General features: G+C 41.2%; 1 protein-coding gene across 3 annotated transcripts in view; it reads left to right on the forward strand.

Annotated features, from left to right (window-relative positions):
• UNC5C (unc-5 netrin receptor C) overlaps positions 1 to 27245 on the forward strand; it is a 312921-nt gene that overhangs the window by 180047 nt on the left and 105629 nt on the right. For all 3 annotated transcript variants that reach the window (XM_083571132.1, XM_083571131.1, XM_083571133.1), the window contains exon 2: positions 5861 to 6082. In XM_083571132.1, coding sequence (XP_083427258.1) covers positions 5861 to 6082 — 222 coding nt within the window. The remainder of the gene's footprint in view (positions 1 to 5860; positions 6083 to 27245) is intronic.

A 27245-nucleotide genomic window follows, 5' to 3' on the forward strand; every position in this document is an offset into this window, starting at 1 on the left:
GGAATAGGGTGGTTTTGCTAGCATAAATTACACCAGCGTAAGTTACATTGACTTTCTATTGTTAGTGTTCCTTTGTACATAAATGTTAGACTACAATGCTCCTGTTGGGTCTTTAAATATAGCAACAACTGGACTCCTTGGTTCTTTTGTCTAGAGTTTGCTCTCTTTTCTTCCCTGTCTACTATAAGGCCTGTGATGGATTAGTAAATGGATAACCCAGGGCATTCTGGAACACTGGATAGAATGAAAATGGATTTACTAGAAACGTTAAAAGTATTCTTAACATTCTGAGCTTTGGAAACAGGCTGAGGCTGCATTCCAGAGAGGGCCCAAGATACTTTGTTGCCTGAGGCAGAAAATCCAAAAGGTACCTCAGATGTAACAATAGCATTTATCCCTATTAGCCGTGCCCTAAAATCCACTCCCTTGATGGCCTGTACTGTGGTCACGTGAAACTAAGCAAACTGTGCTAGGTGCATTCTCCTTATTGCCTTACTGCATTTACTTTGTGCTTTTTAAGAACTCAGTGCTCAGCCCCAAGAAGATTGTGGTCAGTGAAGTCCTGGGAAAGCATTTGGGTTGTGCTTCCTAGAACGGAAGTGGCTGTGCCAGTGTGGTAAAGCGATTTCAGTTTGTTTTTTCTCTCTACTCTGCCTTATTCCCACTTGCTGATCCAGTTACAGTGAAGTGCCCAACTGAAATCATTCAAGCATGCCAGAATGTAAGTTTTAATCTTCGCAGTGCTTGCTGACCAAAAGGAGAGACTCCTTTTGCTCTGCAGTCTTCTTGTGAATCCCGGATGTATATGTGTCCTGATGTAGTTAATGCTGAGGGAGAAGCCCCCTGTTCATGTACAAAGACTGTCCAGTTATCATTTCATTTACAAGGAAAGCTGGTTTCTGCCTTAGCTCTGATTCCGCTGAGTTGAATTAATGCTCCACATTTTGTGGATTATAGCAAGGCTATCACACAGCAACAGCGAGATACGAGGGCACATTTTAACTGTGCTTAAGCATGCCCAGGTTGTGATTTGCTCTCCCCCACGCACCCACCGTTATAGCTGTTTATCTAAGGTATATACAGAAACAGAACTTGTAAAGACATAGTTTGTCTGCCTGGGAGAAAAGGAAATAACGTTTTGTGCTCTTGCTTCAGGAGATCTAATCGCATCTGAGAACCCAGAAAAGCACAAACCGAGTTTCCCGCATTGATTCCATCAGTCTGATAAGGCTGTGCCTATTACTCCTTAGCGGTGTGCAGCAGATGTGTAGGCTAGAGACCTGGAATGCTGATGGAGCTGAGAATGTGCCATCTGATTGTTTGGGTGCTTTTTTCATAGGGTGTAGAAAAATCCAATCATTGTTCCATTATTAGGCATTCTCTTCTGCACAGCTATTATCTTGGTGAATAATGAAAAATGTAAACCCCGCAAATGAATGAGAACGTGCTTGTCTGAAAAACATTTTGAGGCAAATGTGTAAAATGAATGCCATTCTGTTCTCAGCAATGCTGTGTGGGCGGTTGTTTTCTCATAGTGCAATCCTACTTCTAAGTATACTCAAAAGTAGGCAAGGTAAGGTAAGCTAAAGGACCCCTGGATGGTTCAGTCCAGTCAAAGGTGACTGTGGGGTGAGGCGCTCATCTCGCTTCGGGCCGAGGGAGCCAGTGTTTGTCCACAGGCAGCAAAAGTAAGCACCCTTGAATTCAATAGGACCTGCTCCCAGGAAAGTGGGTAAAGGATTGCAGACTTGATCTCTCAAGAACAAAGTACAATATGTTGTCAGTGAAAGGTCCTTATTTGAAACAAGGCTCTTTGTCAGAGATCTATACATCACAAATCTGGAACTTTAAGTACAGCAGAGAAATTCTAGTTTACTCTTTGATACACGGTTATGAACATTATCTTCAGTAGATGTGTTGGGAGCTGTCAATGAAAAACAATACTTTTTTTGCAGTCGCCAGGAATTAGCAAGGCAATACTTGTTTAATTATAAAACATATGCCTGCTTTGTTAGTTTCCATCTGTCTCTTTGCTGATTTGCAATTAAATGACCAGAAGAAAAAGATGTGCCCTGAGGCTATTGGGGTGTGTGGAATGACTCATCTCTAATGGTTACACTTTATACTTTGTTTTTGTGCATGTGTGTACGTGAGGTCTTATTCACAATCTTCTTCTTTCTGCTTGCATCTTTGAAAAGTATTTGGGGATGCAAGCACAAAATGGCTAAAGAGAGGGTGGGGTAGATGTAAATAAGGCAATTGAAAATCAGCAACACACACACATTTCAGTTTAAACCATGGTAACTTCTCCATTGATACTACGCCATATGCTTCTAAAACAAATCAAAAATCTACAAATCAGGCAGAGTGTTCATATTTGATAATGATCATATTGATTTTTAATCAGCATTGAAACACCTCCTTTCACTCATTTTGCTAGATCACACAAAATGCTTCACCAACCTTGACTTACCAAGCTGCTGTGAATGTGTGGACTCATGCTTACTGAGGAGAGAGCTTAGCCATGATTCCCAGTTTGAGCAACATGCTAAACCAAACTTTGGCTTAATTTAGGTCATATTCACACTATACATTTAAAGCAATATTATACAACTTTACATGGTAAGATTTCCCCTAAGGAATCATGGGAGTTGTAGTTTGTCAAGGGTTCTAAGAGTTGTTAGGGGACCTTTTCCCCTCTCATAGAGCTACAATTTCAAGAGTTGTTTGAACCCACTTCCCAGGGAACTCCTGAGATATAAAGGCTCAGGCAGCCCTCTTAAAGTATCCTTGGCCTAAGTTGTTTAGGACTCCAATAACACTTTTGGCAATGTGTAAACAGACCCTGGTACCTTAGTTCACTTAAAGGAAAATGTTGAGGTCAAATTGGTGTTTCCTCAGGGATTTTGTAGGAAGAAAAAAGAGTTTTGTTACAGACTGGTTAAATTTTTCAGGGATGTTTCAGCCTTTCTGCAGCTTTTTTACCGGTTCTTGCGGGGGGGGGGGGGGGCGTTTCCAATTCTTTACCATACTACTCCCAGTAGTGGTGTGACTGTATGCAGCAAAATGAATTTATTGCTTTTTGAATTTTTTTTTAATGATTTGATTGCAAAAAGAGTTAAATACAGTGTTTTAAATGACAGTACTTTTTTTATTGACTTGTGTTTCATAAACAGTTAAATACTGTGCTTTTAAATGACTGTGGTAAGGTTTGCATTCTTCTAATACAGTTTGAGAGGCTCCGGAGGTCCATGAAACCTCAAACCCTCTTGATTTACCTACATCCAATAAAGACATGGTGTAACTCTAGCTATGGAGATAGATATCGTGGTAGCAATCTATCCAATCCCTTTCATCTGTCATTGTTCTTTCTTTATCTGTCTGTCTACAAAAGCTGTGGCTGGAGGAAGAGTCTTTCATATCCTCTGTAATTCTGGACACAGGAAAATATAGGTATATCTAGTGTAAAGAAAGGTAGTTGACTGACATTTAATCTTCATGAAGACTGACACGGAGGGGAGAGCTAACCTTCTGCAGTATTTCTAGTTTGATATTCTGTGGCGCTTTTATTGATCATCTCCGGCGTCGGTCACTGCCTATAACGATAACTGCTTCAGAGGCAGAAAAGAGGAGATTGAATAAGGCCTTCAGGACTGTCAGCTTCTTACTGATAGATCTGTCAATAGTTACTGCTCCCTCATCCTTTTACCACTGTGAGAACTGTTTGTCTTGGGCATCTTGGATACTCTTGCATATTGATGCTACAGTTTAAAGACAGCGGGATGAGCTTTTCCCTGTGAATCACTGTGATTTTCCCCTTTAAAGAATGGAATGGTTGTTGTTGTTGTTTTAAGATTCTAACAAAGGAGAATGATGAGGCTGTCTGAAGATTAGTTCATTCCCAGCAGTTTAGTTCAGTGAAAGGAATTACCATACTGATGTAAGAAGCTGAAGTTGATTATGAGATCACAGAGCAGGAGGATTATGGTTAACTTACTTGGGTTCATTGAAATGGGTCTGTGATGTCAGCTCACTTCCGAATTGCAATCCCTGTGCATAATTCTCAAAGCAACCCAAGGAAATTATGAGTTCATAATTGAATCTGGATTCCAGTCATGGTGAGTGGTAGTCATTGTGACGGGTAACAGATGTTCATCCTATGTTTATCGATGCCCCTCGCTCTGCAGCCTACCTGTAGTTATGACTCCATCCAATGCTGGTACCCTACCTATCCATGCTAGTCAGGCTATCCTGAGCTATCCTGGGAGCAAAATACAGAAAAGAGGATTCATTAACAGTACAGTGGTACCTCTGGTTAAGAACTTAATTTGTTCCGGAGGTCCATTCTTAACCTGAAACTGTTCTTAACATGAGGTACCACTTTAGCTAATGGGGCCTCCCGCTGCCACTGCGCCACTGCTGCACGATTTCTGTTCTCATCCTGAAGCAAAGTTCTTAACCCGAGGTACTATTTCTGGGTTAGTGGAGTCTGTAACCTGAAGCGTCTATAACCTGAAGCGTCTGTAACCCGACGTACCACTGTAAATAGCACACTGTCTTCACTGTGGTTGCAGCCAAAGTTAAACAAACCCTACTACTAGTCTCATTGCTCTCATTGGATGATTTTGGCTTCTGTAAGAGATTTTACACCTGTATTACCTGAGATGGGTTTTATGGATGCAGCCTCAGTGGATAAAGAAGGATATCATTCAGGAATCTGTTTTGCATGCAGAAGGTTCCTGGGTTCAATCCTCAGAATTTCTAGATAGGACCGGGAAAGATTAAATGATACTGAGCAATATGGGCCCAGTATAAGACAGCTTCCCTTGGCCCAGTTAGCTTGGGCTGGATTCAACTGTCCCATCACACTCCCTGTCCCATGTAATCCCCCACCTCCCCCAAATCCATTTTGGAAGTTCAGAACAGTGTGTGTCGGGAGAAGCATAAATGATTGCACTGATGGAACAATATTCTTTTTGCTACATTGAATTCTACGCATCAGCTCCGAATATATATAATATCCAAATAATAACCAGCATTATTCTCAGTTGATTCAGGAAAGGCCCACAGTAGGCTTCCATAGGTGTATAAGTAACCCACATGATCTCAGTCTCATTCTTCTCAGTTTCTATTAAATCATTGTTTTTGAGTATTCGGCTAGGCCAAATTTGTAATCAGTAGGCATCAATCTTGCATATAATGCCACCTAGACTATGGTTTAAGATTAAAATTTGCATTTAATTCCTCATATGTTAGAAGAATATAATCTTCAGCCACGAGATCTTTGATGGTGAACAGAGATTAACCCAAACATACCACATAAATGCCCTTTTGCCTGTAAGTCAGTCAGCTACTCCATACAGCAAAAAGATAAGTGTTTTGATCAATGTTAAACAACTTAATACAACCCTGCAAAGCCATCGTACTCCTGTTATCATTATTATAGAAACACTTAGATTATTAAGATTCTGAGAAATCAATGCTGCTCAGCAAGGAAGAGGCCACATGTAGAAGTATTCCAGATGTACACATCGAATCCATCTAAACAGGTACATCTCATTGTCACCAGTATTGTAACTGTGTGTTAATAGAGCCTGCTGTTGGGAAAAATTGAATGCGCCCGCTTGAAAGGATAGCTGCAGTTTTGTCATAATGATTCCCCCGAAAACTGTCTTAAAATCAGCTATATCTTTTATTCGAAACACTCATAGGGCAATCTTCTAAGAATATGTATCATTCATGTAAGGATTGCCTTCTCTATTTTCTTCTTGTAGTGAAAGCTGAAAAACAGCTTTCAAGTTCAGATTCAATTTTATTTAACAGCTTGTTAATGTTTCCCTTCCAACTTCTTTTCTTGCAGATGATGACTTTTTTCATGAGCTCCCAGAAACCTTCCCTTCGGATCCTCCAGAGCCACTTCCTCACTTCCTCATTGAGCCTGAAGAGGCCTACATTGTGAAGAACAAACCTGTGAACCTGTACTGTAAAGCTAGCCCTGCCACCCAGATCTACTTCAAATGCAACAGTGAATGGGTCCACCAGAAAGACCATGTGGTAGATGAAAGAGTTGATGAAACATCTGGTGAGTTGTTATTGTTTTGAGAAAATGTACTAATGGCTATGTTGGATAAATTATTTAAAATATAATTGCATAAGTAATCTCTCTTTACTGTACTGCTGGAAAAACAAAACGTCTCCTCAGTTGTGCTTCATCATAACTTGGTGGTGAAAACAGACAGCAGGGGAAATCCTAAAATCTGAGACCATGACACACCATGACATACAGGTAATGTTAGCTCTCAACAAGTATTGATGAGTAAGAAGAATAGGATACAGAATGCTGACCCTATTATAACCTTATCTCTATGGTTTATCTGGTAGAATTAAAATGCAGATATGCAGTCATCATATATGCATCAGGCAAACAGTATCATGTAAAAGGATTTCCTTGATGTAAAATGTGGATTTTTATCAGCCTAGTGTACATGTCATTTCTGCATATGTGTGTGTGTGAACAGGATAGTGATCATGGCATAAATCTTGGGCATTCATGTGTCTGACCTTCATTTATTGGTCTATGCCAAACAGACTATGTACAAACACTTGAGTCAAGCAAATCTATATACCCAGTTTTCTCATGTACAGAACATGTATTTGAAGAGGTCGCTCTCACATGTTCAATCAACATATGGAGGTTAGGCACACCATGGTGTGAAACTTGCCACAGTAATTGAGTTCTTCCCACACACGTTGGGAAAAATTACTACTGTACTGGATTACATGTGGTTTGATTCAAGTGTGCAGTTTGAGACTGAATGCACAGGCAGACATTACGTTCCACGTCCATTCAGGATGATGAATGCATGCACAACATAACAACTGCATAGGGCTCAAGGCTCCCATTGACTTCATTGACCACATTTAATATCTTGAAAAAATCTAAGAGACTTAGAAAACATCCCATGGGCCATAAACATATTTGTGTCAATGATATGATTCCTCTTGTTTTGAAAGATTAGTAATCAATATACTTTGGGTCGCATACAAGATAGAGAGAAGTGGAGCTTAGTGCTGTCTGACAGCAATGAAAAATAACTGGCTAGCAAGGAAGGTGATTTCTTTCATAAGGGAATTGTACCAGCACTTGGCCTAATTACTCAGAAAAAATAATTCCACCAGATGCCTTAGAAGTCTCATGTGAATTGGGCTTTATTTGTTTCAGCTCATTTATTTGCACACAGTTTATATATATATATATAAAATGCACTTTTAACAGTGCAGTGCTGTGCACAATTTGAGAATAGGAAAGCAGTGAGGTGTTGCAGTGGGACAATCACTTAAGTTAAACTGGTGCAGGGAAAACCCAATACCTAGGCTAGATAAATTAGCACAACTGCAATGGTTAGGAAATTGTCTTATTCATTCATGCACACACGCACGCACACATATCTAGGCCTGGTTTGCCCATCACAGCAGACCAAGCTTTGGCTTACCAGGACCATGCAAATATTCTGGCTCCATAGAGGAGCTAACAACCCCTGCTGTTCTCATTTTAGCACAGCAACACAACCCAGCCAAGGTTTGGCATAGCATGCTGTGTGAACCCCAGATCATGGCTGAAGTCTTTCCTCTGTAACCACAATCTATAGCTATGGTTTGTCCTATGGTTACAGATCATGGTTAACCATGATCCAGGTTGGGATGACATGCCATATGGTGCTGTGCTAGAAGGACTGGGGAAAGGAGCAAAGCACATGCCTGTTCCTCTCTGGGAGCTTGTCATGTTTGTGCAATTTTGGTAAAACATAGTTTTGTTTACCATGATGTGCAAATAAGGCCATAGAGAAAGGAAGAGAGAGTTGGACGGATAGGCATGGATATACACAAATGCACACATATTAATTCCATGTTGGCATTTAGATGCCAGGCCCAGGTGGTCCCAGTTAGTAATGAGTGTAAAAATCCTGTTCCTCTATGCAAATTCAAGTAGTTTCCCTCTTCTCGATCCAAATCCAAGAGGTTTTGCCTATGTAATATAACTCAGCAGTGCTGTGCTGTGCATAACAGCCTTTTTGGCTGTGCCACATTTGAAAGCAAAGCAATAAATCAAGATTATGCAGCATTTTAGGGTGCCTGTAGATGCTGTTTTATTTATTTTTCTCAATGATGCTTAAGTTCTTAATAAACCGGCTTGTAAATAGCTGTCTAACCTCACATAAGTGTTTACCAGTGAAAGAAGATTAAATTCACATTTCTCCTTCCTGTCGGTATATCTGCATCAACGCTCAAGTAACAGGAAGCAAAACTCATCTTAAATTGCTTCTGAAATGCCAGTTTTGAACCAGATTTTCTTCTAAGTCCGCCAATAGCAAGCAATGACAAGGGAAACAAGACAAGCAAGTAGTAAAATGCATGTGTGAATGGCAAAATCTGATCATGCATTCTATCCTAAAAGGCAGGTGTTAGCCAGAGATTACAGGGATGAAGGACCAGGAATGTGAAATAAAGGCATAATGTTCAATGTACTTGGCACAGCAACTTATCTGGGATTGTAAAAGGTAAAGAGATAAGGAGAGAGAAAGAGAGAGAAATCCGCTAAGGGCTGTAAAGGATTACATGTTCATGAACTCAGAAGCACTGCAAGGGCCAAGCCAGATGAAATTGGTGCAGTAGCTTGTGTATATTCCTGTGTGTGTCAGAGTGTATCTGAAAGAGAAAGAGAGGGAGAAATAGAGAATGAAAGAATGAGCGTATTTTGTCACTGATCAATACAGCAGCAGAGCTGTATATTCTATTTCAGCTATGACTGACGATGCAGAAGTTCTGGAGAGAGTGTGCCTTAGTTATCCCAATTCCCATTGAGAATAACTAGAAATATATGTCCTTTGAGGCCCAATTATTTTAACAAAAAGAATCTTCTACCCACTTGCTGAATAAAGGTTGAAAGTTAATATCAATATAAGTCTTGTAAAGTGCAGTGCTTAAAAGTATGCCTGAGTATATTAGACCAGACTGTGTTCCATGGGTATCCTCCAGAGTATTGACCTCTAGTGTTAAAACATCTTGTTACTAGAAGTGCAACTGGAGAGGTTGGGCAAGTTATCTTCCAAGATTTGCCCAGCTTTAGCTTGCTCCGCATTGCCCTCTGACATTAATGAAGCAAAGTTCACCACTTATCTGACCCATACTTCCTTTCACCTTCTCCAATAGGACTTCGAGCCAGCAGACCCTCCATGTATGTAGCTGCTTTTGCAGCTTTGATGACGACTCGATAAACCAATGTGGAAGCATAGATTATTTTGCAATCATTATAAATTAATCAAAAGAGAGAGAGAAACCCCTGATCATCTCTCCTTCCTGACTGTTTGCTTTCTTTCAGCATGTTGGATACACTTAAATTCATTTTTTAAAAATGCATTTATTGTAGCGGTGCATATTTTGTGCCAACTAGTTCTGTGCTGCAGCCAATTAACTAATCCTGTTGCTTAAAATGGACTTCAGCATCTCAGATTTGCATAGTAGCCAAAGACATTTTTCTGCCTGAAGCAGAGCCCTGATAGTTTGCCACCATGCTAGGGGCACTCTAAGAAGCCTTGCTGCATCTTTCACCAATTCCTGTCTTCATTGTATCACCTCAAGCAAGTTGCTTCCACTCTCACCCTGTTAATACTTCCTAAAACAGGAAGACCCAGCTTGGCAGGCTACTTGGCAGCTCAGTCTTGTTTGTGCTTTGAATTTTGTGATAGTCCTGACTCTTAAGAATCTTGTTTAAGGACATCCTAGCCAGAACTACATGATGGTACAGTGTTGTTGTTGTTATTTAAATTTACACCCTACCTTTCCTCCCATAGGAGCCCAGGGCAGCCAGCAGACAAATTACAAAACAATTAAAATATCTATAAACAATTCTAACACAGATGCAGACTGGGAAAAGTCTCTATCTAAGAGATCAAGGTCCTCAGTAGTCATTGAAAAGACAGTATTTAACAGGAGGGGGTTAATTCCAGAGGGATGGTGCCACATCACCAAAGACCCAATATCTTTTTTTAAAAAATACATATTTATTAAAGTTTTAGAAAACAAAGAATTCATCATTTCAAAATGTATCATTTCCATACATAAAGCTCAAGAAAAACAACAATATATGACAGAAAAAGGAAAAAAATGGAAGAAGAAAAATAAAAAAACAGAAAAAAGAAAAACACTCTTTCTTAAATTTGTAAAGTTCCATGCCCCTCTGTCTTGACCTCCTCACATCCCCCTTTTTTGTGTTCCACTTTACTCCAATCAGATTCAGCAAATTCAAAACCTTGTTTCAACCATACTTAATGTTATATTCTAATTATTATGTCCCCATTTTCCATTTTTTTTAATCCGTACCTCATCTTATAAAATATGACATAATATTGTTCTATTCATAACCCCTTATCCTTTTTTTTCTTAGATTCTTCTTTTCACACACCTTTGGCCAAGGTCACACAAACCCTGTTACTTTTACTTCCCACATCCTATTGACACTCAAAGATTTTACAGTATTTTTGTAGATAGTCCTTAAACTTTTTCCAGTCCTGTTCCATCGATTCTTCTCCCTGGTCACGGATTCTGCCAGTCATTTCAGCCATCTCCATGTAGTCTATCACTTGCGTCTGCCATTCCTCCACGGTGGGTAGATCCTGTATCTTCCAATATTTAGCTAAAAGTATTCTTGCTGCTGTTGTTGCATACATAAAGAATGTTCTATCTTTCTTTGGCACCCATTGGCCAACTATGCCCAAGAGAAAGGCCTCTGGTTTCTTGGGGAAGGTACTTTTAAGTACTTTCTTAAGTTCATTATATATCATTTCCCAGTAAGCCTTAACTCTTGGGCAAGTCCACCAGAGGTGAAAGAATGTTCCCTCAGCTTCTTTACATTTCCAACATTTATTGTCAGGCAGGTGATAGATTTTAGCAAGCTTGACTGGGGTCATGTACCACCTGTAAATCATTTTCATAATGTTCTCCTTTAAGGCAATACATGCCGTAAATTTCATACCGGTGGTCCACAACTGCTCCCAATCAGCAAACATAATATTATGACCTAGATCCTGCGCCCATTTGATCATTGCTGATTTGACCGTTTCATCCTGCGTGTTCCATTTCAACAGCAAGTTATACATCTTTGACAAAATCTTAGTTTTTGGTTCTAACAGTTCTGTTTCCAATTTCGATTTATCCACCTGGAAGCCAATTTTTCTATCCAAATTATAGGCCTCTCTTATTTGATAGTAATGAAGCCAATCTCGCACTTTGTCTTTTAATTTTTCCAAAGACCCAATATCTATATTGTGTGGAAAACATCTCCTGATATGATGGTTTCTGCAAGAGGCCTGCAAAGGGCTCCATTGGGTATATAAGGATTAAGACCATTTTTCAAGTTTGTAGCTCATTAGCAGCTAGTGCATTTCATTCACCATTGGAATAACATTGTGTCGATATCCTGCCACAGTGAACAGTTGTCCCGGCACATGTTGCATTAGCTGAAGCTACCAGACCAACCTCAAGGACTGCCCCACATGAAGCTCATTGCAGCAATACCACCTGAAAGTTACCAAAGCATGGACAACTACAGTTCTTATGCTTTTAGGGATATTTTCTTTGGAGCAATGGCCAGACCAAACACATCTGCTGAATGCACAAAATAGTCTGTAAAACCTTACTAAGGCTAAGGATTAGAAGAAACTCTTCAGTTGTGAGATGATCAGATAACTGCATCAATGCAGTTTTAAGTCAGCCGAGGTTAAACACATAATCAACAGGGCAATAGCAAATAGAAAGTTTTTGGTCAGGAAGCTTAAGTGCATCTGCCAGAATTGCAGGCTGCATGAGCAATAATGCCAAATGCTAGACAAAGATGTTCAAAAACTCTTGCAGTATACATGGTGCAGAATGTATATCCCATTTGTCTTGTCACTGGGTAGCTGTATTTCACAACACCACTATAATTCTCCAGTAACATCATAGCCATAAAATATGGAATGTGGCTTTTCCTACTCAATATGAAGTATCCATGCAGTTTTCCCCCTTTATCATATTTGACATTTAGATTGCTGTCATTTTAAGTGTCTCTCAGGCTTCCCTTCTCCTTCCTTCACATATTTTCTGCTGGCTATTTGAGAACAGAGAGGCTCATAAGCAGCATTATTAAAAGCATGGCTTTGCAGCTTCTAAATCAAGCTTTTTAAAAAAAAGAAAAAGAAAAGGCCCAGGCCTTCAGTGGATGAAGAACAAACACAAGGCAGCAAGTCCCTTGTGGTCATATTTACTGGAAGAGCAAAACTTCCCATTTTACATTTGCAAACAAACAAACAAGCACCTTAAATGGAAAAAAGTAGCACACATTGAAGCTTCAGAATAGCACAGATATTGGTAGGTTACAAGTAATCCAAAATGCCAGATATTTCAATATATGCAACTAGCTGAGATGACCGGCAGAATTCGAGACCAGGGAGAAGAAAGGATGGAAGAAGACTGGAGGAAATTTAAGACTTATTTACAAAAATATTGTAATCTGGCTGAGTGCTGAATAGGATGCCAGTGCAGACAATTGTCTACCATTAAAATAGATTTAAAGTCGAATTATATGTCAAACCAAATTAAGATTATTAATTAAGATGAGTTAAATGATAATTTGCTTGAAAATAATTTAATAATGATGTAAGTGTATGCGGGAGGTGTGGGGGAGTCCCATGTAACAATTGAAAGATGTTAAATGGACAATGATAAGTGCTTATTTGATATATGTTTTATTTGAAAACTTTAATAAATATATTATAAAAAAAAAACAAAATGCCAGATATTTCAGATGTTTATAATTTTCATAATTTGCTAATGCAATGTCTTCAAGGAAGCTTCCTGACCTTTCAGTTTGGTGTTACTCAGCCAGAAACATGGGAGTACTAGAATTACCATTTCCTAATCAATGATGCTATTGTATGAAATTCCCCTTCATCATCTTTTCTATGACACACTATCCACTGGTGCTGGTACTGACTCTGTTTTGTACCTTAGTAGATAAATTTGTGTTAGGTAAATGTACTGATTTTCCAGGGACCAACAAATTATGACTGCACAGAAACATGCAAGCCCGAAGTTAGGTTTCAGATTTGGACTCCAGCATCCCTTCACCACGCATGTGGCACTGTGGGTTAAACCACAGAGCCTAGGACTTGCTGATCAGAAGGTCGGTGGTTCGAATCCCTGTGATGGTGAGAGCTCCCGTTGCTCGGTCCCTGCTCCTGCCCACCTAGCAGTTCGAAAGCACCTCAAAGTGCAAATAGATAAATAGGTACCGCTCTGGTGGGAAGGTAAACGGCGTTTCCATGTGCTGCTCTGGTTCACCAGAAGCAGCTTATTCATGCTGGCCACACGACCCGGAAGCTGTACATCAGCTCCCTTGGCCAATAAAGCGAGATGAGCGCCGCAACCCCAGAGTTGGCCACGACTGGACGTAACGGTCAGGGGTCTCTTTACCTTTATCCCTTCTTCACTACTCTACAGCAGGAGCATGGCATTAGCAACAGCATTTAAAAAAATGTAATCTAGAGGTAACCTAGATTGGCAAGCTTTTTCCAGTATTACCTTCCCACCATCATATGTGTACTCAGAATTGTTCAGTTCACCACTGTAGCATCTATCAACCCAGATGGGAGGCAGAGACAGAGGTAGGCCAAAGAGGAGGGGCTGGATCACTGGTAACTGAGGGCAATTCCTGTAACTGCCTGAGGTATCAGCCCTCAGTAGGAATCTTTTCGTGACTGTAGGGTGTAGTCCAAACAGGCCATGTGAAGGCTGTTGGCATCAAGGCTGCAATGATCAAAGCTTCAAAAAGTCAGAGGCAGGGTCCATACAGAGTAAGCCCATCAGGGTCTGAGGCAGTAGTAGTGATGACAGGTACAGTCAAATGCAGTGGCGTAGTGTGGGGGGTGCAGGGGGGGCCGGCCACACCGGGCGCAACATCTGGGGGGGGGGCGCGCTCACACTCGCAGCTCTCTGCCCCCTGCTAAAATCCACGGGTTAGGGGGCGCAAATTACTTGCCTTGCCCCGGGTGCTGACAACCCACGCTACGCCACTGGTCAAATGAACATCCATATGAAGCTGGATTAGGCAAGGCAAGGATCACACGTCTGCTGCTGCTGTTACTTCTCCTTGTAACAATGCATTGCTCAGTTGCTCAGGCAAGGCTTTATTGACCTCCAAGAACCATGGTTGACCTGTGGGCTCTGGAATTCATAGAGTTTTGCAGGAGTGGCAGACCACTGGTGGTGCAGGGGTTAAGCTCCAAGTCCTGATGATTAGATGCCCAGTTTGAGATATATGCAGCCCTGCTGCATTACAGTGAAACATGGAAAATATGACCACATCAGATTTAGGAGCTGTGAGATGAGCTGTATAGGAGGAAGGTAAAATTGGGAAAAGGCTACGAGGTGGCCCCTGCCCAGAACAACTTATATAAGTTGCCCTACGAATGTGCATCCACAGCAAGGATGTCATATAATACAGCCTTCAAGTTCCTCTTCATTTATCAAAAAAACTGGCAAATCAACTGAAGCCTGTTCTTAATTTGCACTGGTAGTGTGGGAGCTATTCCTTCCTATGCTGAAAAGCCTCATATCGTGTGAGATATGTCTGCTCCCCATGCCAGTATTGCCCTTCCTGGAGACTGGGACAATGCTGGTACAGGAGAGAGCCACAGAATATACTCCTTTCTGGAGAATATACTCAGTCTGGAGCTGTTTATGTTTCTTTGGAAACGTGGGAAGGGCCTATGCTGTGGTGGGGCCCGTGCCACCAATGTAATACTAGGAGGGCCCTCAAGAGAAGTAAATCTGAATACTGATTAACCTATCCTCTGGATAGATTCTGGATTCTTACAATAAAATGTGGGCATTCTTTCACCACTCAATACAGACACATACATCTTACTGCATAGTTGCTTACAAGCTGATAAGAACCTAATAAATAAATCCCCATTACTTCAGTTCCTGAGTAGCATATTAGCATTGACCACTGAGTAAAGGATAAGGTAAAGGGACCCCTGACCATTAGGTCCAGTTGTGACCGACTCTGGGGTTGCGGCGCTCATCTCGCTTTATTGGCCGAGGGAGCCGGTGTGCAGGTTCTGGGTCATGTGGCCAGCTGACTAAGCCGCTTCTGGCGAACCAGAGCAGCGCATGGAAACACCGTTTACCTTCCCGCCGGAGTGGTACCTATTTATCTACTTGCAGTTTGAAGTGCTTTCGAACTGCTAGGTGGGCAGGAGCAGGGACCGAGCAACGGGAGCTCACCCCGTCGCAGGGATTCGAACCACCAACCTTCTGATTGGCAAGTCCTAGGCTCTGTGGTTTAACCCACAGCGCCACCCACCTCCTGAGTAAAGGATAGCCTTCATCATTAAAATGTAGACTTGCCTAGCCTTTTTAGACGGCTGCAAAGACTGTCACAGTCTGGTATGCCCCTTCATCACTCCTCCTTTTTCTTTTTTTAAGGTAAAGGGGTTTTTTAAAGTACACCTACATGCATAAGGTACACACATCCTAAATTAAGAGCTTGGCCAACTGCAGACTGCTTCACCATAAGGCTAGCTGTAAATAGAACAAGCACTGAAATTAACAGAGTTGTCAGAATGATAAATGAGGGACAGAGCTGGATAAGCTCACTCCATTCCAGATCTTTCCATTGACCCACTGTCACGGCAATCTCCAAGCAGGACTGAAAGTGTCTAATTCCCATTGACTTCAATATAGATTTTCCAGTGAGTAACCAGCAGGGTTATTGATGCTAGGAAAGGCCTAGATTTTGTGCCATCCCAGTGGAGTCGGTAGGGATTTAATGGCGTGTGTACACAAAGGTGATGCATTTTATTTCACATGTCCAGGTAGAGATTTTCAGAAGGTAATTGAACTTGGCCACTACCTTTTCACACTTCTGTTCTGCTGACAACTTGTTTCCCTTTCGAGAGATGTTGCCCCTTGATGGTCAGAAGGTGCATTAAACACTCCTGACTGCTCAGAGACCTGAATGTGCTTAAAATGTGGGAGTAGGTGTTAAATTCCCAGAGCCGCTGTCTGTCTGGAAAAAGTCACTTTTCTTGACAGTGCCCTGGAAAAGAGCTGGGGAGGAGAGAAACCTTTGAGATCGGTTGCTTTCCTTTCCTTTCCTTTCTTTTTCTTTTTGTGTGTGTGTGTGAAAAATGTCAAGCTTCAAAGTTAGCTGTGAAATTTGATCCCTAACTGACAACAGAAAGGGGGGAGGGGTGGAGTAGTGACTTTAGACATCTACCCTTGTCCTGCTCCTCTGCACTTTATGAACTAAGAAAAATCAAAAACAAGCCTTCAGCAAGGCTCCCTAGTGACCCCTTGTGTCATTTTGCCGATTGTACTTATTCCCACAGTCTCCGACAGTCACTGAACTGTGACACAGCATCAAGATCACGGGAATAAGGCATTTCCACACACACACACACACACCCTCATCAAAACAGTATCTCTAAAAGTATGTAGTATAGATGAATTTTTTAAAAATAGAAACCTTTTATTTTCAGAATAATATTTATTTTCCTTCATTTGTATCTTAGTTGCACTAGCAGGATGCAACCATATTGTGTAATGTTTTCTTTTGGTCCCAAATGGCTGGATAGAAGTGCTGTTTTTCTTTTCTCTCTCTTTTTTCACTCTTATTTTCTCAGCTTCTTTTAACAAGTACTAAACGGCCATTATGCTTTCTCAGTGCACATTGAGATTCATCTGCCAGCTCTAAACTGCCTCAGAGTGCTTCAGTTTTGCATGAGCACTAAACTGGGACTGGGAAGGATTACCCAGTGCTGAAGGGCTAGATCATTAGAAAAGGGCATGCAAATCCACTGAACCAGGGATGAGAGAGTGCACAGATTTTTCTTTGCGAAGTCTGAACTGCAGTTTATGTAAATCATTAACCTCTGGCAGGCCTTCCCCCCCTCCAAGCTTCCTTCCTTCCTTCCTTCCTTCTTTCCTCTTTTTCTTTCTCTGTCATTTACATGTGGAAATAGATGAAGCCACTCTGGGCTTTCTGTCAAGTGCAAGAATAACTGGTGCCATCACTCTTTGCCACATTTCTCAGCTTGGACCTGGCCTTCCCGTGCTCCTTTTCACTTGTACCAGTCCTTCAAAGCACTGCTAAGGGATCCCTGCATGTGACAATAAAGAGCTACTGAATGACAGGAAGCACAGAGCAGCACAGACAGCTTGTCACAAATGTATTTATGCTCATGAACCGGAGCCTATCTTATTTTAGAAATTATTTAACTCAAGTGTCACTGGAAAGGCATGGGGGCTAAGGCTATAATCCCACCGACAGTCACTTACTAGGGAAGAAGCCCATCTGAAACAGTTGTTATTTTATCCAAGAGTATGTGCATGGGATTGCATTGTATGTGCCCAGGCCAGGCCATTGCCTGGACACCTACAATGCAATATACAGGGTGTGTTTATATGATTTAAACTACAGCCAACCCTTTCCCAAAGGCTTGAGAAGGGTCGTGGTTAATGAAAAACAAAATTCAGAATTAAGTGCAATTAAATCCAGTAGTTCTAAACAGAGCCAGTCTTGCCATTAGGCAAGGTGAGGTGGCCTCAGGCAAAAGAAAAGTGAACCATTAATTAGCAGAAAATTATTAGTTACTTAATATTATGCACATATCTAAAAACTGTGTGAGTGCAGCATTCTGCCAGAGGCATAAAACATAACAGTTGTTAATTCCCTCTTTAACAAGGCTGTACCAGATGTTGCTGGACAACAGCTCTCATTGACCTTGACCACTGGAAGTTGGAGTCAAACAACATCTGGAGCGCTAAAAAGTGCCCTTACCCTACTCTATCAGATTAAGCATGGTTGACCTTTGAAAGATGCTCATGCTTCTGCTTTAGAAAAGTGTCCAAGGGACTATGAGCTCCATACTTACAGCACTGACAAAAAGAACTATAATAAGCAGAGCCTTGCTTTAAGAACATGGTGCATGGATGGTATCATTTAAGGCACTTTGGAGATTCAGTTTGATTCTCACTTGTTCCAGTCCAGATAAGCGTCTCCATTTCACATCAGTCCCTTGGATATTGACAATGATCTGCCTAAACCTTGCATCGGTCACAGCTTACAAACTGACCTCGTTATAAGCTTACTTAAGGGACTAGATAAAATTCTACCGAAACAGTGGGGGGGGGAGAGAGCATATATTTAGAATTGCATATGGAGAACACTGCTGCATCAGAGAACAGCATCCTGTTTCTCACAGTGACTACTTGGGAACTTTCAGGAAGCTCATCAGAAGAGCTTGATTGAGGGCAGTAGACTCTCCCTACTATTCACCACCACCACCACCACATCTGGTACTTCCACTTCTGGAGTTTCCATATAGCTTAGGGACAGGAAGCCTGGAGCCCTCCAGATGTTGTTGAGCTATAATTCCCATCACTCTGCCTGGGGCTGATGGGAACTGCAGTCCAACAATAGCTGACTCACCTGGTTTAGCTACTGTGGCCAGAATTGTTCTATCTCTATCTATCTATCTATCATCTATCTATCTATCTATCTATCATCTATCTATCTATCTATCTATCATCTATCTATCTATCATCTATCTATCATCTATCTATCATCTATCTATCTATCTATCATCTATCTATCATCTATCTATCTATCTATCTATCTATCTATCTATCATCTATCTATCTATCTATCTATCTATCTACTATCATTTATCTGTTTGTTTTTATTATTATTATTAATCACTTAAATTTCTATACCACCCTTCATCAGAGGATTACAGGGCAGTTTACAATATAAAAACACAAAAATACATAGCATAGTAACAAACAAAAATCCCTCCCCAGGTTTAAAAGGCAGTATATTGTTTAATTAGTCAAAGGCCTGGGGAAAGAGGAATGATTTTACCTGGCACCTAAAAATATGTAAGGAAGGCGCCAGGTGAGTCTCCCTGGGGAGAGCATTTTACAAATGGGGAGCCACTGCAGTAATTGCAGGTAGATCCATCCAAGGTAGTAGCCATCTCTACATCCATTGGCCAAAAGGGATGAAGTAAAGGAAGATTATCAGAAGTGCTTGAAGCATTGTAATCAGGTTAACTTACCCTGCAAGATACACTACTTTCAAATGTATTACTTGTGCAAAACAGTTTTAAAATAAGACATCAGTTTTATATATGAAAGCATAGTTGCTCCAGTTTTGGGGTTGCTGTTGTTTTTTTAAAAAAAAAGATCAGGTTCTCAGCCTAAAGCAGAGTGAGAAAAAATTCTGCTAATTGGAACCTGATTGAAAAGTCTAAGCAAAGCCTTCAGGGCTTTGCCTTAAGCATCTGAGTTTTGAAGGGAAATGTATAAATATATCCCCATTGTACATAGCTCTATGATCATTTTACTGTTAACTGCCCATAAAACCTGGTATGTCAAATATTTGTGTCAGAGGAAACTGCCCCAAGGTTATTATCTGATGTACCATTTGAAAGAAGTTTTTTTGCAATGTTCATCCACATATTGAATTCACTAATAAACCATGCAGATATGTTGTGTATGAGGCATATATATACCTATATAAAATAATCACCTTCCAGATCAGATGCAGATAGCATTTTTCTTTTTCCTAACCAACATCTCCTTCCCTCCCTCCTCTTTCTCTGTCTCTCTCTGGCATCTATTTATGTTTAACCTATTTATTAATTTTTGACTCGCAAACACTGCGGAGTATGTGCTTTGAAGTATTTGAACAGAAACACTCTATGGCTGCTTGAGGTCCATATTTGAGAATCCTGTAAACATTTCTTCGAAGAACAGGGATTAACTCTACTTAAAATCAAAGGCATGTTTGTTTCCTGTATCTCTCTCTCACACACACTCACACTCACACTCACACACACACACTTGTTCAGGTCCTGCCATGGGAGCGGCTTCACAAAAAGTATGTTGAGTAGTAAATCATAGAGATAGAATCATAGAGTTATAGCACTGTAGAGTTGCAAGGGATCCCATGGTTCATCCAGCCCAACCTCCTGCATTGCAGGATAGTTGAACTAGTGGTATGTCAACGTTTCAAAAGCGTAATTCCCTTCTGAAAGAGGCTCCCATTTTTCCACTTCATTCTCAGGGTACTTCAGAATTTATTTAGATTTTGAAGGTTGTGGTTTCCACTTGATGTTCCCCAGCAATCTGCAGCCTCCCTGGCTGCTCATAGGCTTGCTGATCTGAAAAAAAGTCAATGTGAAACGTTACCTCACAATGTCTTTCCCTGAGCTCTAAGTGTGGGAAGCCCAGGAACTGCAGAGTTCAGAGCTGAGATGAACTGTAGAAAGAAAGGAAAGGCACCCACAAAAGCTCTGTGTCCACCACAAAAGATGAACACAACAAAAATTCCACACTTGACTCAGGAGAATTTCCCAGGGATTTTTTTCTTGCCTTTTTATTTTCTCACTTATTGATGGAGAGTGGTCAGGAAAAGGATATGGGAGAATTTTTTGACACCACACTAATTCTAACAGCTCAATCCTATACATGTATGCTTAGAAGGAGGTCTTTCTGAGTTCAGTAGGGGTTTCTCCTGCATCCTCATAGGTTTGTTGTAGGTAGCCCTGTATCAGGAAGTTCTTTATGTTTGACATTTTGTTATGTTTGTATATGTGCTGGAAGCTGCCCAGAGTGGTTGGGGAAACCCAGCCAGATGGTCAGGGTATAAATAATAAAATTAGTAGTATTACTAGTAGTAGTGATAGATGAAATCTCTTTCACATCAGCTTGGAATTCAACTTTATAAAAATCAGAAAACAGCTGCTGCTGCTGCTGCTTTTTTCTGAAATAGATACCCCATTTTGCTCCCATCCCATTGTCAAGAGCATGAGTCTTAATGCACCCCCCCCAACACTCTCTCAACTCTGAGTTCCAGGTTGGGTGAGTTTCCCAGAAGCCTCGAGGACGGCAAATAGGACAACCCTTTCCCTCACCACTGTTTCTCTGGTCTGCACACTTGTGCTTCAGACACATGTAAATCTGTTGGATGGCTTCTTGCACTGACCATAAAAGTATCCTCAGGGAAACTATACTCAACCTTCCTTGAAAAGCCACCACCTGACAAGGTCACAGAAGAATAAAGAACAGTTCCTTCCTCAGTTTTATCACAATCTTTAAGAAGAAGACAGAACTGGGGGGAGAGAGAAAGAAAAGACAAGGTAATAAAGCAGAATTAACAATGCAGTTGACTCCAACTGTCATGCTAGTTTTATATCTCACATTTAAAAACTGAATTTTCATTGGGGGGAAAGAAGCAAAGTAATTTAAGGATGGGGATTAAGGAAGAGGACGAGTATGGCAGGAAGGGAAGGTGTCAGAAGTGAAGATTTTTTGAGAGAGACAAATGTGGTAAGAACAAGAAATATGAGCACCATATGTACAGTGAACCAAAAGTTAGCATATATTATTTCGGTCCAGCACTCATCCCTAACACACATACATACAGTCAACAGTGCTTGATACCAATTTGGGCAGATGGGGTAGATTTCAGAGAGGCAAAGATTTCATTACAGACCTATAGTGGACCATTTCATGTAATTGCTTTGATAAACAGACCTGTTTAACTTCAGCCATAGAACTGCATCATCTGCTTTCCAAGACGTTCCCTTAGAGCAGTGTTCAGATGTTTTCCGAATGCAGACGATCAAGCAGAATGATTGTGCCTGCTAGCCCCATCTTGCCTGTTATATGCATTGGGTCAGAAAACTTCTACATCTGTATAAACTGTCCTTGAATTGGTAAGGTCCTCAGTCATAAAGGTAAAGGTTATGTAAGGGCAGTTAAGTGCACATTTAGTTTTCCAAATGAATGTACAAAGGAGGCAGGACCAGGGAATGTGGGCAAGGTCTGGTGAGACAAGGGCAAGGTCTGGTGTATCTGAAGGGCATCAGGATGTGGATAGCTGGTCTATTTACATGAACATGTTGGTGCTGTCTTTTTCTTTCTCTCATACTCTTATTACTCTTAAGTATTCACCAGAACTTTGCCCAAGTGGGAGTGAATTAAGGGATTCCTCCTTTGGTGAGACATTCATGGAAAGCGGAGATGGCCTGAAGAGCTTTGACAGGACTAGTAATATTTCTCAGAGGGATTTTCACCAGACTCGATGCCAGCAGTCAGCAAAATCAGGCACTGGCTGAGATCACGGGGGCTTGGAAGAACCTTTCACTGTGACATCTTTTGCCACTGTCCCTGACTCCTGGCTGGCTATGTTGTACCTCCACTGTTGGAAACAGTAAGCCTCTGAATACTTGTTGAGAGGAGAGTTCTGTTTCACTCTGGTCCTGCTTGCTGGCTTCCCAAGCCTAGATCTGCTTTGCTTCAGGAAGACTGCTGGATCATGTGCCAATTTTGTGCCATGGATTTGCTTTGTGTCATGTCAAAAGTAACAATATGGTGCCTCTCAATATGTACAGAGATGAATTGCAGCTTACCCAACACATATATTAGGATGAGACTGGAGACAGGGTATGGTTTTTAGATTCTAAGGGTATGGCTTCTCAAATCCCAGTATTTACCCTTTTCTTCATTTTATTAAAATGATGTAAGAAATATGGGGAATACCCTAACCATCACTCTTTCAGGTGCATTAGCAGCACCAAAGTGACCTTCGATGGTGTGCAAACCTGGGCAATATGTATGGGGTCCTGGGCTGCCCAGATGAAAAGACCCCCCCTCTCAGCCTCACTGATGTGGCCCAAAGGAAAGCAGAGCAATTTGTTTGGCACCAGCTTCACTGCAAGAATTGCCGGATAGAGGCATACATGGTGCCATCCAACTGCCTTAGGGACGCCACTCCAGATTTGTGTAGGGTTAACTCCTCGGTCATTTCTTCTCCCAAATATATCCCACAATTTCCCTTCTCATAGATGGGGTATCCTCCCAAATTGATGGGTTCTATCTGCCCCTCAATTCCCTCTACAGCATGTGCAGAAAATGCCTTCTTGACCACTGGACCCACTGTTGGTCTTGTCCGCTCAAATAATTATACATAATTCTGTGGCTCAGGAAACTACCATATGTATAGTCAGAGCATTGTTCCTTCACTGAGTGGCAGAGAGTTGGTTTATTCCAGAGTGTCAGGTACAAGACTTTGTAGCTCTACCTGGAAATGTTTCAGATTGAATTTGCAAACCCTGTGCATGCAAAGCATGTGGTCTGCCACCACAGCCCTTCCTTTCCTATTGTGTCTTTTCTACTTTTGGAAAGTAAAGGTTTTCAAATTGGGGGAATGTGTGAATTCCCTCTCTGTCCCATGATGTTTTGACTTTATTTGTGCTCACCATGGAAAAACAGCAGAAGCAGTACCATAAATGAGTGCAGAAGACATTTCATTACCAATTCTTAATTACTGGGATTTTATACTGTGCGCAGCACTTATTGTGCACTATGGGTCTCTGCAAACTCATGCAATTATTCCCCTACAATTAAGTTTGTTATGACATAACTTTAAATGGAAAGCACATGCTTCTGAGCCCTGGTGTTTGAATTTATGCAAATATATTAATGTATGCAAATTTGCAATTTCCTGGATTTCTCTCAGAGGTTACTGGCAGTTATTCAGTTGTGGATTTTGGGTGTATAAATGGATGAGTGATGCTGATTCTTGTCTGCCAGGAACTAGATGAAACAATTAACTCATTTTAACTTCTTTTTTCACCATAGTGATCTCCTGGTGTGCAAGGACTGCTCAGTTTCATCACCCCTTCCCAGCAGGCCCTTTTTAATTGTTTATGACTATAGTCACTCAGCATGTTGAAGATATCAATGCTTCCAAGAAATAGAAATATGCCTGGAAACTTGGGCAGGATAGAGGGCAACTACCCCTCCCTTTGCTCCTGAAATAACAGCCGTGGTTTCGTCCTACAGTGGAGGCAAATGATATATTTTGGCAAACTGACCATCTGAAGCAACCGTCCTCCAACCTTGGACATGGTTTCAGCACTTACAAACTGGTTCTAATTATCAGGTGCAACAAAACGAAACAAGTCCTAAAACCGAGAAGCTAAAATGAATGGTATTTAATATAGGGCCACCACAAATGTACTCTTAGGGACTGAGAGTGCTTTTGACCTATTGGCCTCAACTGGTCATATATTGTGGTGAAGTGGCAACACTACCTAGGTTTAACCATGGTTAACATTACTGTATTCTTCCAGACATAGGCTCAGATCCAAAGTAGAAGGAAGTTTATGAAAGGGGATTTTCTTATCCCTTCCTCCTGCAGCCCTATGCAGCCCCATAAAGCCTCTCTGGAGGGCTGAGAGACCACCCTCTGTGATGCTAGATGGGGTGCAGAGAGCTGCTGTAGTAAAGGGAATTGATCAAAATTCAGACACAGCTTTCAGAAACCTTCTTCTGCTTGTGGTTCTCTGGATCCAAACCATTTACTTATACATTTATGCTTAGGAAGAGGGAAATGAGGCATAATTTTGAATTAAATGTACTCGCCTTTGGTGCCTTTTAGAACATCTCAGCATACTGAAGCATAAAAGGACTTGCATTAACTTCTACAGCAAGGAATAGCAAACATTCAGATATTACACAGGTGTTCTCTTCCCTAAGTTAACATTCTCCATGTGCAGCATGTCTGTGATACAGCACCAGATGACCACAAAGAAAAGAAAATTAGCTATTCCATATGGTCTACAAAATCACATCATACACTCACACAATAAGTTCTGTGCCATCGCAGATGCTTTAACAGATTAAATTTTCTCTAACACACCTAGGAAGTGTTGTCATATTAGGGACTTCAACTGTATTAGCAAAGGCTAATAAGATTTAGCTTAGCTGACTTGATATAACACTGGAGAAATATATCATTTCCAGTTGCTGAAGCCGTACAGTTCCCTTTGTTATTTGGTCCAACAAGTAGTTTCTTTTACTTCCGAAAACTAATATTTCTGAAGCAAACCACCATTGCAAGGTTACCTTAACTGAATACATGTATAGCTAATAAATCATGATCATTTTCAAAAGCCAAGCTTGTGATCTAAGCAGAGACAAGCTGGGACTTGTTTAAATATTATATATGTGTTTGCAAGGCGTATATATAATTAACATTTCCAGGTTTGCATGGCATCTTAAAATATTATCATACCATTTAAAGTCACACTCTTTAAAATGTATTCATGGCATTTTTAAATTTATTCGTGCCATTTGGAAAAACATCCCTTGATTACCTACATCTATGAAGATGCATGCAGAGTTATAGAGAGGCAGTCCGTATGCCCATGCAATACTTCCAGAATCGTGTGTGCTAAGCAGTACTGGTGTGTCACAAGATGTCAAGGACAGGCAAGAGTCCGAAGGGTGGGCAGAGGAAGCAGGAGACAGGAGGATGAACCAGGGGAAGAAGCCAGCGATTTGTGGGATACTGTGCCAACCATGAGGCAGGGGGAAGGCAGTCAGATGGGAGAAGAAGAGGTGGGTGAAGAATTGCAGTAAGGCACAGAGGTGGAAGAGGCAATCCTAGAGATAGTCACATCATTAGAATCTCCTCTGTCCCCCCCCCCACTGTTTCCCAGGACAAGGAGGGACTTAAAGTGACACGAGCAGCTGGAGCTGATGTGCAGGAGAACTTGCCAGTTGCTTGCATGTGTCACATCAGAAGAGGGGTTTAAATGTGCTAATGGACGTGTTGTCTGTCCATACACCCATATAGAGCCCACGTCTTCAGCTCCTGCATGAGTTGGATGTCAGGAGCACCTTCACTGACCTTCCGATCACAGGAACGCAGGAACAGCAGAGCACAGCATTCCTCTGGAACAGGTCCTGGTGCAGTGGACTCACATTTACTATTGTGAGAACCTCAATAGTAGCAGAGCAATGGAAGCAAAACAGTGGAGGTTTCGTTGCATACCTTAATCTTATTACTACTGGTTAAACAAAACATAAGAACATAACGGACATGCACGAGAGTGTCAGCTTTCTCATACTGCCACCTAGTCTCTAGACAGATCAAAGGAAAACCAGCACAGTGCTAGGGACGGAAGTCTGGAAGAGTGGTTTCCACCCTCTCCTTTCTCTGATGCAGAAAGTAAAACAAACATGATCTGGTGATCTTTGCAATGGGTGGGATGAAAACACTGACATTGTCATGGCACTGCTACACCTGTCTGGGTCAGGTCTAGGAACAGGTCTGAAGAAGGAGATGCCTAGCAGGAGATGCCTTTTGCAGGAGTTGTGCATGTGATTCTTCTACCTCAGGAGCTGGTGTGTGCTTTGCCAATAAAGACCTAAATTTACAATCACATGTCCTTGGATGGGTGTGCTCAGGACACAAGAGGAGGTTAAGAATGCCTTGAAATTTAAGCCCCCATCTTGAATGCAGCCACTATGCGATGACCACTCTTCTTCAGAGGTTACAAGAAAAATTAGCTCCCCTTTCTGCTAATATCTAGACAGTGAATCATAGAACTGAAGGGACTTCAATGGTCATCCAGCTCCTCTGCAAATGCAGTAAATCCATCAGGTGCATGTTGCAACAAACCAAAGTAAAAGCAATACTGGGGCATTTAGGTTGTCACAGAAGTGATATTATTAAAGAAACATTTGTTTCTCAGCTTGAACAAACAATCAGCAACTGTAGCTCACATCAAATTAAAACGTTTCCAAACCTATTAGGCAAATATATGCTTGCATTTAGAAGAATGATCACTTCCCAACTGTTGCAGTTCATCAGACTGATTTGGAGCCTACTGATGTCACTTTTTATATGCTACACTGCCAAGGCTAAACCTGTGAAAACAAGGAAAAAGGAAGCTTCAACCTAGAAACAACTGCACTTCAGAATTAAAGCAGATTTTAAAATGCATATTGTGTTTCCCCATATTGTAAACAGGGGAGGAGACATTACAAGGACCACTTCCTAGAGTGGAAATTGCTCATGAACACACACAAAAAGGTGGAGAGAGTTGTGTCTGCAGTCCACTGTCCCTGCTCAGTTCAGTTATTGAAACCACAGCAGCTATATTGTCAGTCTTTTAATTTCAAGGTGAAATGCTATTATGCATTTCCCCCAAAGTAGTTCATAATTTGATTGGCAAAATGTCAAGGATAATGAATCTTTTAAAAACAAAAACTGGCATACAACAGAGGCCCTAACAGTACAGTGCATCTCATTAAGTCCTCCCCTCCCACCAGATAACACTGGG

Source organism: Podarcis filfolensis (assembly GCF_964270895.1).
Source record: "Podarcis filfolensis genome assembly, chromosome: 9".
NCBI classification, from domain to species: Eukaryota; Metazoa; Chordata; class Lepidosauria; order Squamata; family Lacertidae; genus Podarcis; species Podarcis filfolensis.